The following is a 13,673-nucleotide window of genomic DNA, read 5'->3' on the forward strand; positions in this document are numbered from 1 at the left end:
TCCCTCCCTCTCGCATATCTCCTCTATCCTATTTATCCTTCCTTCAGGGTATGGCCTGCTCGCACAAAACCCAGGAAGCCTGGGCTTCTCCTGCTCGGCTCGCTTCTGACGTCACACCCATCAATGGTTCCTTGGGGGCATGATTTTGCTTGTTGTCAACCTTTGAAGACAGGGCTTTCTGCCCATTTGTTGTGGTTTCAGGGATGCGTTCGCCACCTTTATTGCCGATCTTGAAATATAAAGAGAATCACAGAGGGCAATCACATACTGGGGAACTTATTCTTACTCCCGAGGCTAATTTACACTGCATCACCCCTCATGTGGTGACACATAACACTTAAGCTCAGATTTGCGAGTTACTCATCGAAATGCCTCAAACTCATCCACGGACCTTTGAACTCCACACAATACTATATTCCCAATTAAATTCTTTCATCTTCCCACACAATCATAACTATATATATGTATATGTTACTATATTATTATATAGACATACATATTGTTGTAGATTTCTGTCGCGTTCGGCGTGCGGACGACCGTTTTAGCCAAATCGCGGCCGTGCGCCCACCGAAGGCTGCAATCCAGTCGTGGCTTTCTGGACCAATTCCGGAATCCAGCCATGGATGCCTTAACGGATCATAAACGAGTCAATTATTCTGTCCACGCGCTTCCGGGTCAATCGCCGAATTGTCGATATACCTAACTATTCCCGCGGACAGAAATACCGAGAGTTTATACCTCGACGGGACCTGTAGGAATACAAGCTGCTTAAGCGTGTTCGTTCCGTGTGCGAAGACGAGTGGTTTTAATTCGCCAAATCCCGTCGGACCAGATTATCATGTTTGTTGGCCTTAATAGCCAGTTAACATCCCGAGCACACCATGGTGGTCAATGGCAGAAAGTGACACAATGAGCAGGTTGACATTCAAACAATGGGGCATTCATTTTCAGTAGGCATGCAGTCAATGAATGGGGGAATGGGGACGAGACACGAGCAAAGCCTACACCCGATGCCTATTCAATCATGTACACAATCATGCACTTAATCTGTTCTACTTAGGAAGAAATGGCGCCACAGACTTTCCTCCAAAACCAAAGAAAAGAATAGGGCTCGCGAGCCTTTATTTCAAACTCGGAGGCCTGGTTGACCGAGGGGCTCCAAGAGGCCGGGCAGGTTACCTGGCCGCCCCTTATGGCGACTCGATGGTCTTCGGTTGGCGACCCTTGGTGTCTCTGTTCGGTCTGGTGCATCGCGAACGTGCCAGTCGCTTGGGCGGCTTGACAATCAGCTTGAATTGCTGCTTGGTCGGCCTCGGTGGCCCGGTTTCGTCGCGGCCCCTTTCTTGTGAGCATGGCCGGCGACGCTTCGGAGGAGCGAACGGGTCTCTTGCTCTTTCAGAGTTGCTGCTCCTTTAGACCTCGCTCACTCCTCATCGTCGCCCGACCGTACCAGAGCTGTCTGCCTGGACCCCCATGCTCCACCGCTGCCATGAGCTCTGACGACTCCAAGCTCCGATGCTGCCGCTCCCACCAGCCCCGACTCCCGACTTCTGATCTCCACCGGTGAACGACCCGTGAACAACGATGAACAACCCTGAATCTGCCCGAGTTCCGCTCTTATATCAGCAAGGAGCAAGCCGTTCCTTGATCTTTCAACCAGAGGCCAGGCTCCACCAACTGTTCGCCTCCGACCTTTCACCCCTGGTGAGCCTCGCGGGTAACCCCAAGTTTGACGTCACGCATGGGTTTCGGGGAAGTCGCTCTGTGATCCAGTTATGCAAATTAGGTTCGTGCCGCAGCGCACAATGGCGGCTTGGGCGCTGGTGGCGGTGGGGAGCGTTGCTTGTCGATGGTGAGGAGTTTTTGTAGGATGTTTCGAAATTAAAGACAGAGAAAGAATAATGGCTACCTCAAAGATTCACAGCCCTTCACACATCGGTGGGGGAATCTAACCTGAAACACGTACTTATCGAGATAACTGATCTTCGGGGATCCTGAATGGTGTTCTGCGAATTTCCACCACCGTAACAATATACATATACATGTAGATATACATATACATTTTTTCATATTGTGACGGTTCTGCAAAACCGTAACTCCCCAAGGCAATGGCACACAGAATATAGATCCCCAGATCATTATTTCATTCATATTTGTTCCTGGTACCATGTCCGTTGTCAATATGAATAAAAAGCTGTGTGTGTTTGTGTGTTTGTGTGTGTGTGTGTGTGTCGGTGTGTGGGTGCATCAGTGTGTGGGTGCATCAGTGTGTCAGTGTGTCTCATTCATAACTCCAAAACCATGAAACCTAGCAGCCTGAAACTTTGCATGCACACCAAGGGAACTCAAAGTGAGCGTAGAGTGAAAATTGGGTGTTTGGATTCATTAAAACACCCCTTTGAAGATAATTAACGGCATTATTTAATTACTAACAAAGAAAACACATCGCTTTGCTGATGGGAATATTTCGGGGGGGGGGGTGAGAAGTAGGGGAGGGATAAAGAAGGGACGGCAAGGTGAGGGAGATGAGGGAGAGAGGAGGGAGAGAGACTGAGGAAGGGTGGGGGAGTGAGAAAGGGTGGGGGAGTGAGGAAGGAGGGGGAGTAAGTAGGGGTTGGGGAGTGAGGAGGATTGGGGGATGGGAAGGCAGTGTGAGGGGATAACAAGGGAGGGTAGCATGAGGGGAGGGCAAGTGAAGACATGAGGAGAGGGCAAGATAATGCAGTGTGAGTGGAGGGCAAGGGAAGGCAGCATAAGGGGAGGGCAATGTAAGAGTGTGTGAAGGGAAGGCCCATCCGGACATAACCACCATCCAGATAGATGCGGAGATGACCACCATCCAGGCATAACTACTGTCGAGATCTGACAAGGGAAGAAAGTGTGAGTGGACGGTCCATCTGGACATGACCACTGTCCAACACGTTCAGAGATAACCACCTTCTGGACGACAGATATACAAAAGGGGATGGGGGAAGAAAAAGAAGATGGAGAGGAAGAGTGGTGGAGGACAGAGGAGGTAGGGAGAATGAGGAGGGGTGTGCAGGAGCGAGGAGGTGTGGCGGAGAAAGGAAGAAGGGGGAGGGTGTGGATGGGTGGGGGAATGATGAATGATGGGAAAGGGAAGGCAGCGTAAAGGGAGGGGAATAAAGTGTGAGGGAAGGGAGGGGAAGGAAGTTTAAGGGGAGAGGAGCGAAAGGCAGTTTTAGGGGAGGGTCCATCCAGAAATAACCACTGCCCAGACACGTATGAAGATAAGCACCATTTGGGTATGTGCAGAGATAACCCCCATCTGAATGCAATGCTGAGGTAACCACCATTTTGACATAACTATCATTCAGATGCCTTTGGGGAGAGAGAGAGAGAGAGAGAGAGAGAGAGAGAGAGAGAGAGAGAGACAGAGAGAGAGAGAGAGAGAGAGAGAGAGAGAGAGAGAGAGAGAGAGAGAGAGAGAGAGAGAGAGAGAGAGAGAGAGAGAGATAGATAGATAGATAGATAGATAGATAGATAGATAGATAGATATATATGAGAATAGGGTACAAAATCAAATATACCTGAAATGAACAAATGAATACATTTTATTAGCAGTCGGAAATGCTGCTGAGGCAACTGTCAAGCTAAAATTTTGTAATTTTGCTGAGTTTAAGAAATTCTTGAGGTTATGGCATGTGCGCAAATCAAATAAAGCCATGAAAACTGGAGTCTCCAGGCATGTATAAGCATGCAATGTCTCTGGCGATTCGCAGCTATCATGATCAGGCATTTGATAATACAAGTGAGGAGAGTGGAAAAAAAAACTCAAAAACTTACTGTTAAGAAATCATTCTGGCCTGTTCCAAGTCAAGGTATGGTTGAGCAGGTCAAAAAACATGGTGGGTTCAGACCCCAGTAAGGTATCCCAGGATACAGTTAAAGACCCCATGTAGAGAAAGGTGACCGAAAATGCACCTGATATAGGATATAATTAAAAAGGTCCATTCATTCTCTTTAAAAATGGTGTTTTAATTAAACCAGTCACCAAATTTTCACTCATGCACTTCATTTGATATCCCTTATTATGCATGCAAAGTTTCAGGCTGCTAGATTTTATGGTTTTAGAGTTATGGAGAAGACACACACACACACATACACACACACACACACACACACACACACACACACACACACACACACACACACACACACACACACACACACACACACACACACACACAAACACACACACACACATTTATTAGTATACATATATATTGGCCCATTGCAAACCTACTCCCTTTGATCTATCTACCCAGCAACCCCTTCTCCCATTCCCCTTTATTCCTTCACATATTTTCCTCAAAGCCTTCATCAACTCCCACTTATTCTCCTTTTCCCACTGTCTTCTTTACACCTTCACATACTTACACTCAACCAATTCACTCAGCTCTCTCAATCCCTTCATCCACTCCCACTTATGTCCCTTCTCTCATTAACTTTTCTGCCCTTCCACGCCTGAGCGCAAACTGCATTATTTAGCTATTTCAGTTCAGTGGTGCAGAAGTGCATATAATTCAAACAAACAAACACCACAAATGATCATGATAATTTACAATGCTCTTGCACTTCCTCTCTCTGCCCTTTTCACCCTGTCATTTAACATAGGTCATCTTCCATCTGCTTGTAAATCAGCCAACATTACAGCATTAATAAAAAGCTCCAAAAGCGGGACCCTTAACTCCAGACCAATTAGCTTACTTGCAATCATCAGCAAGGTCATGGAATCCATCATCACAGTCCACATAAAATCATTCCTTTTCTCCAACAGCCTCATCTCAGATCATCAATTCGGATTCAGACCTGGTTACTCTACCTTGGATATGCTGCTTCTGTTCTCCCAACAATGGATGGAGGCCCTCAATATTAGATATGAGATCAGGGCCATCTCTCTTGTCATATCTCGAGCTGTTGATGCAGTCTGACATCCTGCCCTATTCTTCAAACTGTCTGCTAATGGAATCCAAGGCCAACTCCAGTAATGGATGATGGAAATCCACTCTGATCGCCAATGTGTGCTTCTCAATGAAACCCTTTCTTGTACTCTCCCAGTCAAGGCTGGAGTACCACAAGGCAATGTTCTCAGTCCTATCTTACTCCTAATCTTCATCAATGATCTCTCTGAATCTCTGGAAAATCTTCGTTATCTCTTTGCTGATGACCCAACTCTCTCTGCCATGACGTCTCTCATCCGTTGGACAGACAGGCAGCTGCGTCTTCCTTCTCCTCAGACCTTGACAAAATCACAAACTGGTTAAACATTTGGAATATGTCTTTCAATCATGAGAAATCCTAAATGGCATCCCAAATGGCATCCTAAATGCCTTCGCCCATTTCCGGTTCTGGGTTTGGAGCGTCGGCAGGTTTTCTCAAGGGTCTCTGCTGACTTCCTTAAAGTTAAGTCTCCGGTCGATTTTTGTCCCGTTTGACTGTTTATTTTCTCACCTACATGTTACTGTGTGCTCCGAGTTTGGTTTTGTTTCAAAAAACGTGCTATTTTGTGAGTATTCGTCGACCTTGTCTTACTGGGTCGCTTGAGACATACCCATCCTTCCCCTCTAGGTGTATGATCGTTTTTATTTGTGTTCTCTCCCTATTACCTTCAATTCCTAATTTCCCCACTTTCCCAATGCCCCCATCCCTCCCTACTAAACAATCTGTTTCTTGTCTTAAATCTATTGCATTTTAAAAATAAATTTTCTCGTGATCCTGAAATTCAAAGCGAAAACAAAACACACATAGGAATATGCAGTACACTTTGTTCTAAACATACATGAAAGGTCATGTGTAAAAATGTTTTGTTAGAGCGAAATATAGGTTAATGAATACTCGGGTCTATCTGACCCACAAATGCATTAATGTGAAGTTTTTTCACGTAAAAGTTTTAATTACATTTTTCGAACAATGCTGAAAAAAAAATTAAACAAACACACAGGAATGTGTAAAACCCTTTATTTGGTGCATGTATGAAAGATCATACAAAAAAAAATGGTTAAAAAAGTTGCAAGATAACAAAAATCATGGCAGAATAATACGACCAACAAAATGCATCCAAAGAGCCGGAGGAGGAGAGGAGATTGGGTCCATACTCTGTGCAGAGCGTTGGTGCTGCCTCTGCAGTCGCCTGCTTAAAGAGGGGAGGAGGGAAAAATAAAAAACAAAAACCATTAAATACTGAAAGATTACACCTCAATGCATTACATAATAAAGATAATAATTTTGTTTTTTCATTTATACAAAAATATTTCAAAAAAAAGTCTGACAAATCCAGGGTCAATGTGACCCACAAATGCATTCACGCAAAGTTTTTAAAACGTGCAACGTAGGGATACCCCCGCGAATCCATTCATGGGTCAGATTTAGCAGGCAGAGTTTTTGTTTCCCTATAATTTGTTATAAAAACGTTTTTATCGATGATCTTTCTGAGATGCTTTGAGTAAAGGGTAATCCATAATCCTGAATGAGATTATTGGTTTTTTCCAATCAGGATCATGGGAAATTCCACTCCAACAATGCAATAGTGATTAATATAGCCCCAGGCTGTGCAAAAAATTGTTTCGCAATAATTTGATTTTGAATATTTTTTTTGCATGATTTTTCATATCTGCTTAGAATATACAGTAAAATATATATATATATATATATATATATATATATATATATATATATTTTTTTTTTTCTATATATATATATATTTTTGTATATATATATATATATATATATATATATATATATATATATATATATATATATATATATATATATATATATATATATATATATATATATACATATAGTTATATATATATACATATAGTTATATATATATATATAGTTATATGTATATATATATATATATATATCTGTGTATTGTTTTTATTTTGTATTTCATGATTGAAGGGAATTGATAGCACGAGTTGGTGGTAATTGTCCTGTGAAATGATGCAAGATAGCATGCAAAGGCGCACAGTCAATGCTATTTCCTTCAATCCCGAAAGGTAAAAAAAAGAAACCACACACACATAGGTCTACGCATTACCGCTTCTTCAAATTATCTATGATAGATCATGCATAAAATGTTTTTATAACAGTTATAGTGAAACAAACAATCTTTCGGATTAATCTGACCCACAAATGCATTCAAGGGGGAATTGTGTTTTTAAAAATATATATTTTTTAAATATATATATTTTTTAATATATTTTTTCCCACGACCCTGAAAGAGAAAATAACGAAACAAACACACAGTTATATGTATTACTGTTTATTCCCACGACCCTGAAATATATATATATATATATATTTTTAAATATTTAATATTTTTCCCACGACCCTGAAAATATTTTTTCCCACGACCCTGAAAGACAAAATAACAAAACAAACACACAGTTATATGTATTACTGTTTATTCCAAGCAGATAGGAAAAAGATCATGCAAAAAAAAAATTCAAATTTTTTTTTATCGCAAAACTAATTTTTTTTGCATATCCTGGGGCTAAATTAGTAACGACTGCATTGTAGGAGTGGAATTTCCCATGATCCTGATTGGAAAAAAACCAAAACACTCAAACAGGATTATGAACTACCCTTTATTCCAAGCATTTATGAAACATTATATATAAAAATGTTTTTATAACAAAATTAGAGGGAAACAAAATCCCCGCCAGGTCAATCTGACACATGAATGCATTCGCGGGGGTATTGCATTTTTATAATAAATTTTCTCGTAATCCTGAGACACAAAGCCAAAAGAAAACCCACGTAGGAATATGCATTACACATTTTTCTAAACATATATGAAAGGTTATGTGTAAAAATATTTTGTGAGAGTAAAATATAGGTTAATGAATACTAGGGTTTACCTGACCTACAAATGCATTAACGTGATGATTTTTTACATTAAATTTTTATGACTTTTTCGAACAATCCCGAAATTTTTTTTAATTAATAAACACACAGGAATGTGTAAAACACTTTATTTGACACATGTGCGAAAGTTCATACGAAATTTTTTTTTTCAGTTGTAAGAAAACAAAACTCTGCCGGGTCTATGTCTCCCATCAGGCATGGCCGAGGGTTGGAAAAAAAAAAGCAAAAATAAAAAAAAAGTATTAAAAAATATAAAAATAAACAAATAAATAAATAAATATATATTTTAATCTCAGTTCCTTCCATAAAGCTCTGGACAAGTGTGTATCTACCCTCTGGAGAGCCAGAAAACAACATCTTTCTAATTTCATTCTGAACTCTCAAACCTCTCTCCCTCCTCCAAATCCTGGTGGTGTCTAATCAAATCTATTTCTGGTGGATGTCTTGTGTCTGAAACCTATCGATTTCTGTACCCACCTTACCCTGTCGCACACAACTTTCCCTGGACTCCATGTCATTTTCTTCTGACAAAGTGGAGAGATTGCTGTCAAACCTCAACTCAGATTATTCAAACGTTCCAGACGGCATCAGCCCACGTGTCCTAAAAACCTGCTCCTCTGCTCTTGCTCACCCTGTCTCTGTTCTATTCACCCTCTCATTTGCTCAAGGTCATCTGCCATCTGCTTGGATATCAACAAATATCACTGCCCTACACAAAAAGGTGCAAAAACAGATCCCTGCATCGACAGAGCAATCAGCCTTCTCCCAATAATCAGCAAGGTTATGGAATCCATCAACGTATCAGACATTAAATCCTTCCTATTCTACAATGGCTTGCTTTGCGATCATCAATTTGGTTTCAGAGAAGGTCAGTCTAGCCGGGATATGCTGTTTCTGCTCTCCCAACAATGGATGGAGGTACTCAATGCCAGATATGAAATCAGAGCCACATCCCTAGACATATCGTGTACTTTCCACACGATCTGGCACCCTGCCCTGCTCACCAAATTATCTTCCTATCGTATCCAAGGCCATCTCCACTCATGGCTCGCTGACTTCCTCTCCTGTCATAGTCAACATGTGGCCCTAAATGGACTTCTTTCATCCTCTCTTCCTGTCCAGGCTGGAGTTCCTCAAAGCAGCATTCTGGGCCCTGTTCTTTTTCTGGTTTTCATCAATGATCTCTCCGACTCTCTGGAAAATCCTCTTATTGTCTTTGCTAATGACTCGACCCTCTGTCTTACCATCTCTAATCCCTCAGACCGGCGAGCAGCAGCTTCTTCACTTCAGTTCTGGATAACATCACAAACTAGTCCAACAAATGGAATATGTCTTTCAATCCGGATAAATCTCATACTCTCACAAAGTCTCGCTGAAAGGATTTTTTGGAACACCCCCCCCCCCCGTCGAGCAGAGAGTGGTAGGCTCTTGAGAGAGGAGTCTGAAGTGAAGGCCGGTTACTTTGAGCGGTTGTACCAGGCTGATCCCCCAACTGTCGAGTTGGACGTCAAGGGTGTTACAATCCCTGTTGCTGACCCTCGAATCAACTGTGGTCCACCTACGCTTGTGGAAACACGGGCTGCGGTGAACCAGTTGAAACGGGGCAAAGCTCCAGGGATCTGTGGCATCCATGCCGAACTTCTCAAGGCTGGTGGAAATGCTGCACTCGTGTCGTTGCATGCAGTTTTGTGCTCTGCCTGGAACAGAGGCATCATCCCAACTGACTGGAAGAGGGGCCTTGTTGTCCCTCTCTGGAAAGGGAAGGGTGATCGCCAAGACTGCAACAACTACCGAGGGGTGACGCTGCTCTCAGTGCCGGGCAAGGTCTTTGCTCGGATAATTCTCGATAGGGTTCGCCACCATCTGCTTGAGTATCAGCATCCAGAGCAGTCAGGCTTTACACCAAAGAGGTCAACAATTGACCGTATCCTTGCACTTCGTGTCCTCACCGAACGCAGACGAGAGTTTCGGCAGGGGCTGCTTGCAGCCTATGTTGATCTCTGTAAAGCGTTTGATTCAGTGAATCGGGATGTCCTCTGGAGGATTCTTTGTCTTCGTGGGGTGCCACCAAAACTGATCGATCTGATGTCTGAACTCTACTCTGGTACTGAGAGTGCTGTGAAGTGTGGTGGTACCATCTCTGACTTATTTCCAGTTGTTACTGGAGTTCGTCAGGGATGTGTACTTGCCCCCACACTTTTCAGCACTTGTATGGACTGGATTCTAGGGAGGATGTCGGAGAGATCAAGTTGCGGTGCGTCATTTGGGAATGTCAAGATCTCGGACCTTGACTTTGCAGATGATGCAGTCATCTTTGCGGAGACTTTAGACATCCTCTTGGGGGCCCTCGAGGTGCTGAATGAGGAGTCGGAGCCGTTGGGATTACGGGTTTCTTGGGTCAAAACTTAAATCCAGGCTTTCGGTGACATCTTGGATGCTGCTGTCCTGTCTGTGTCTGTTTGTGGTGAGGATGTTGAGGTCGTGGAGAGATTCACTTACCTTGGCAGTGATATTCATGTCTCTGCTGGCTGCGAGTCAGAGGTCAATAGACGTCTGGGTCGGGCCTGGGGAGTCATGGATTCACTGGATCATGGGGTGTGGCGCTGCCGGTACCTGTGCGGGAGGACGAAAGTCCGAGTCTTCAGGTCCTTGGTACTTCCAGTCTTGCTCTATGGGTGCGAGACTTGGACTCTGATCAAGGATCTGAGACGGAGACTTAATTCCTTTGGTACCAGGTCTCTTCGGAGAATCCTTGGCTATCGCTGGTCGGATTTTGTGTCCAACGAGCGGTTGCTGAGAGAGACTCAGATGAGATTTGTTACCTGCATAGTCCGTGAGCGTCAGTTGTGGCTGTATGGACATGTGGCTCGTTTTCCTGACTCTGATCCTGCTCACCAGATTCTCTCAGCGAGGGAGTCTCATGAGTGGAGGAGGCCAGTGGGTCGACCACGTGCCTCATGGTTGCAACAGGTTGACCATCATCTCAAGGAGATGGGGATGGGCCTGGCATCTGCCTGGGGGATGGCCAGACGGAGGCCCCTGGAGTACCGGCGGAAAGTGGACGCAGCGATGTGCTGTTCTGGCACATGCTCCCATACCTGACCTGACTTGACCCCCCCACCCCCAATATACTTTCTCAACAATCGTCTGGAAGAAGTCCTTTCTTTCAAGCTTCGGTGTCTCACCATCTGAAGAGTTCTTTCCTGGGAAAGCTACATTTCCAACCTGACCTCCAAAGCCAGTCGCCGACTGGGAATCCTCCATCGTGCAAAGTCCTTCCTTGGCACACCTGAGCTCTTGAGTACAAGCAAAGCTTTTGTCCGTAGCCTGATGGAGTACTGCTCTCCCCTCTGGGCTGGTGCTCCTGCCTCCCACCTTTCTCGGCTTAACGCAGTGGAAACCAGGGCATTTAAGATCATCGGCATCTCCCACGATGAGGCTGAGTCTTTGGGCCTCTCACTCTCTCACTGCAGGCAGGTCGGTGGTCTTTCTGTCTTTTCCCATCTCCTCTCTGGTCTCGCCCCCCCGCCTCTGTCTGCGATTTTTCCCCACCATATTTCTGCAGGGTGCTCAAGGTCCGCCAACAAACCCTTCTGGTAAAACTACCAAAATCACGAATCACTGCTCACCTTCACGCTTTCATTCCTTTTTTTCCCCGCCTTTGGAATAAACTCCCTTTCTCTGGTCAATGCCTTTCTTCTCTCCAAGCCTTCAAACAGCTGATCATCACCACCTCGTATCGTCCCCCATTCCAAATCCTCGATCTTTTCTACCCCCGTTAATCCACCCAATATCCACCTTCTTAAAATTCCCTGCTTTCCTTCTTGAAAGTCTTTGTAGTGCACATCTTGTATACCCCATTTTCGCCACCCCATCCCTCTCCCTTCCAAAGATCGAATGCATCTGCTTCTCACTGTTTTGTCCTTCCCATGCCTATCTTGTCTCATGCCCCCCCTTGCTGTGTGTTATGTGTTCGCTCTCATGCAAGCCTTGACAAGGTATACAAAAGAAATTCTCTCTCTCTCTCTCTCTCTCTCTCTCTCTCTCTCTCTCTCTCTCTCTCTCTCTCTCTCTCTCTCTCTCTCTCTCTCTCTCTCTCTCTCTCTCTCTCTCTCTCTCTCTCTCTCTCTCTCTCTCTCTCTCTCTCTCTCTCTCTCTCTCTCTCTCTCTCTCTCTCTCTCTCTCTCTCTCTCTCTCTCTCTCTCTCTCTCTCTCTCTCTCTCTCTCTCTCTCTCTCTCTCTCTCTCTCTCTCTCTCTCTCTCTCTCTCTCTCTCTCTCTCTCTCTCTCTCTCTCTCTCTCTCTCTCTCTCTCTCTCTCTCTCTCTCTCTCTCTCTCTCTCTCTCTCTCTCTCTCTCTCTCTCTCTCTCTCTCTCTCTCTCTCTCTCTCTCTCTCTCTCTCTCTCTCTCTCTCTCTCTCTCTCTCTCTCTCTCTCTCTCTCTCTCTCTCTCTCTCTCTCTCTCTCTCTCTCTCTCTCTCTCTCTCTCTCTCTCTCTCTCTCTCTCTCTCTCTCTCTCTCTCTCTCTCTCTCTCTCTCTCTCTCTCTCTCTCTCTCTCTCTCTCTCTCTCTCTCTCTCTCTCTCTCTCTCTCTCTCTCTCTCTCTCTCTCTCTCTCTCTCTCTCTCTCTCTCTCTCTTACAGCAAATCCCTTCCATCTACTTTGTCAACAACCTGCTTGAAGAGGTCTCGTCACTCAAACACTTGGGTCTCACTCTCAGTCATGATTACAATGTGTTGCAGGATCTCTGAACGCATCAGGATCATTGGCAGTTTGTTTGCCATTTCGTTGCTTCTTGCCTTGGTGACAGCGCTCATTTTCATACCTGCACTGGACAAAATGCCACACATCTTCTTTGGCATCACCATGTTGGCCAATTTCCAAATTGCTGGTCAGTATAATGCTTAATTTTGAATAAGACAAGTGAAGTCTTTAATATGGGTTTTGGGTGATCTTGTACCTCGGTGTATTGATGAGAATGTGAACTTCAGAAAATTAATGATGTTGCCATAAGGCCTGCTTTGAGTGTTCTACTGAATGTCCAATGTAAAATAATCCCATGCTCATCTAATTCAGAGGTACAGTAAATAGTTTGGTGTTACAGTCCATGCAATTTATGTTTTCAACAAAAAGCAATTTGTTTGCTTTTTCTTTGGTACCAGGTCTTTTTTTTCTTGGCACACCTGACAGCTGCTGACATCAGGTTTTCTTGTCAAGGTTAGATAAAACCCTAAGTGTGGTTGGGATAGAACTTGTGATGGTATTCAAAGTTAATCTTCAAAAAGTAATTGCTGCACTTTTTTTGCACATCGTCGAGGCTTGTGGACGGAACAATGGATGGAACAAGGGATGTACTCATGGAGCTGGTACAATGAATGGACCAGGAAGGAATAGACAACAGCAAGATGCAAAACAGGAGGTAAAAGGAACAATAGAGACGCAAGCAAAATGAGCAGTCAATAGAGTGGGGAAACACCAACAGCAGAGTTGAAGGACAAAATAGAGGGAGACATGTACATGTAGTGGGTATGGGGAGGAGATGATAAGATGGATACAGAAGCAAACTTAAGGAGGGAAAACTGGAAATCTGGAAGGAGCAGGCATTTGGGTGCATTAATGAGGGTATAAGAGATCATAGATTTGAATTGGAATTGGAGGTGAATAACTGCCTTGAAGATGTGATGGAAATCAACTCAATTTCCATAATTTGGTTCAGCATACCAAAGGAGAATCTTTAATTTCTTATACACGGAGGAAGAACATTGAATGATTCACT

At 43.9% G+C, this 13,673-nt stretch overlaps 2 protein-coding genes across 20 annotated transcripts in view; one reads left to right on the top strand and one right to left on the bottom strand.

Annotated features, from left to right (window-relative positions):
• LOC147035687 (equilibrative nucleoside transporter 1-like) overlaps positions 1-13,673 on the top strand; it is a 223,139-nt gene that overhangs the window by 128,605 nt on the left and 80,861 nt on the right. For all 11 annotated transcript variants that reach the window (XM_085846682.1, XM_085846674.1, XM_085846704.1 and 8 more), the window contains one exon: positions 12,640-12,788. In XM_085846682.1, the coding sequence (XP_085702808.1) occupies positions 12,640-12,788 (149 nt within the window). The remainder of the gene's footprint in view (positions 1-12,639; positions 12,789-13,673) is intronic.
• LOC147035689 (uncharacterized) overlaps positions 3,786-13,673 on the bottom strand; it is a 159,121-nt gene continuing 149,233 nt past the window's right edge. For 4 of the 9 annotated variants that reach the window (XR_015049436.1, XR_015049434.1, XR_015049430.1 and 1 more), the window contains one exon: positions 3,792-6,154. Coding sequence is in view for 2 of the 9 variants with exons in the window: in XM_085846774.1 (XP_085702900.1) it covers positions 5,982-6,154 (173 nt within the window). In the remaining 7 variants the exon portion in view is untranslated. Of the gene's footprint in view, positions 6,158-13,673 lie in introns of all 9 variants that reach the window. The other 5 variants (XR_015049431.1, XR_015049433.1, XM_085846764.1 and 2 more) reach the window with 4 other exon arrangements.

This window comes from Eptatretus burgeri, chromosome 1, assembly GCF_056783735.1.
Source record: "Eptatretus burgeri isolate ZD-2024b chromosome 1, Ebu_testis_v1, whole genome shotgun sequence".
NCBI classification, from domain to species: Eukaryota; Metazoa; Chordata; class Myxini; order Myxiniformes; family Myxinidae; genus Eptatretus; species Eptatretus burgeri.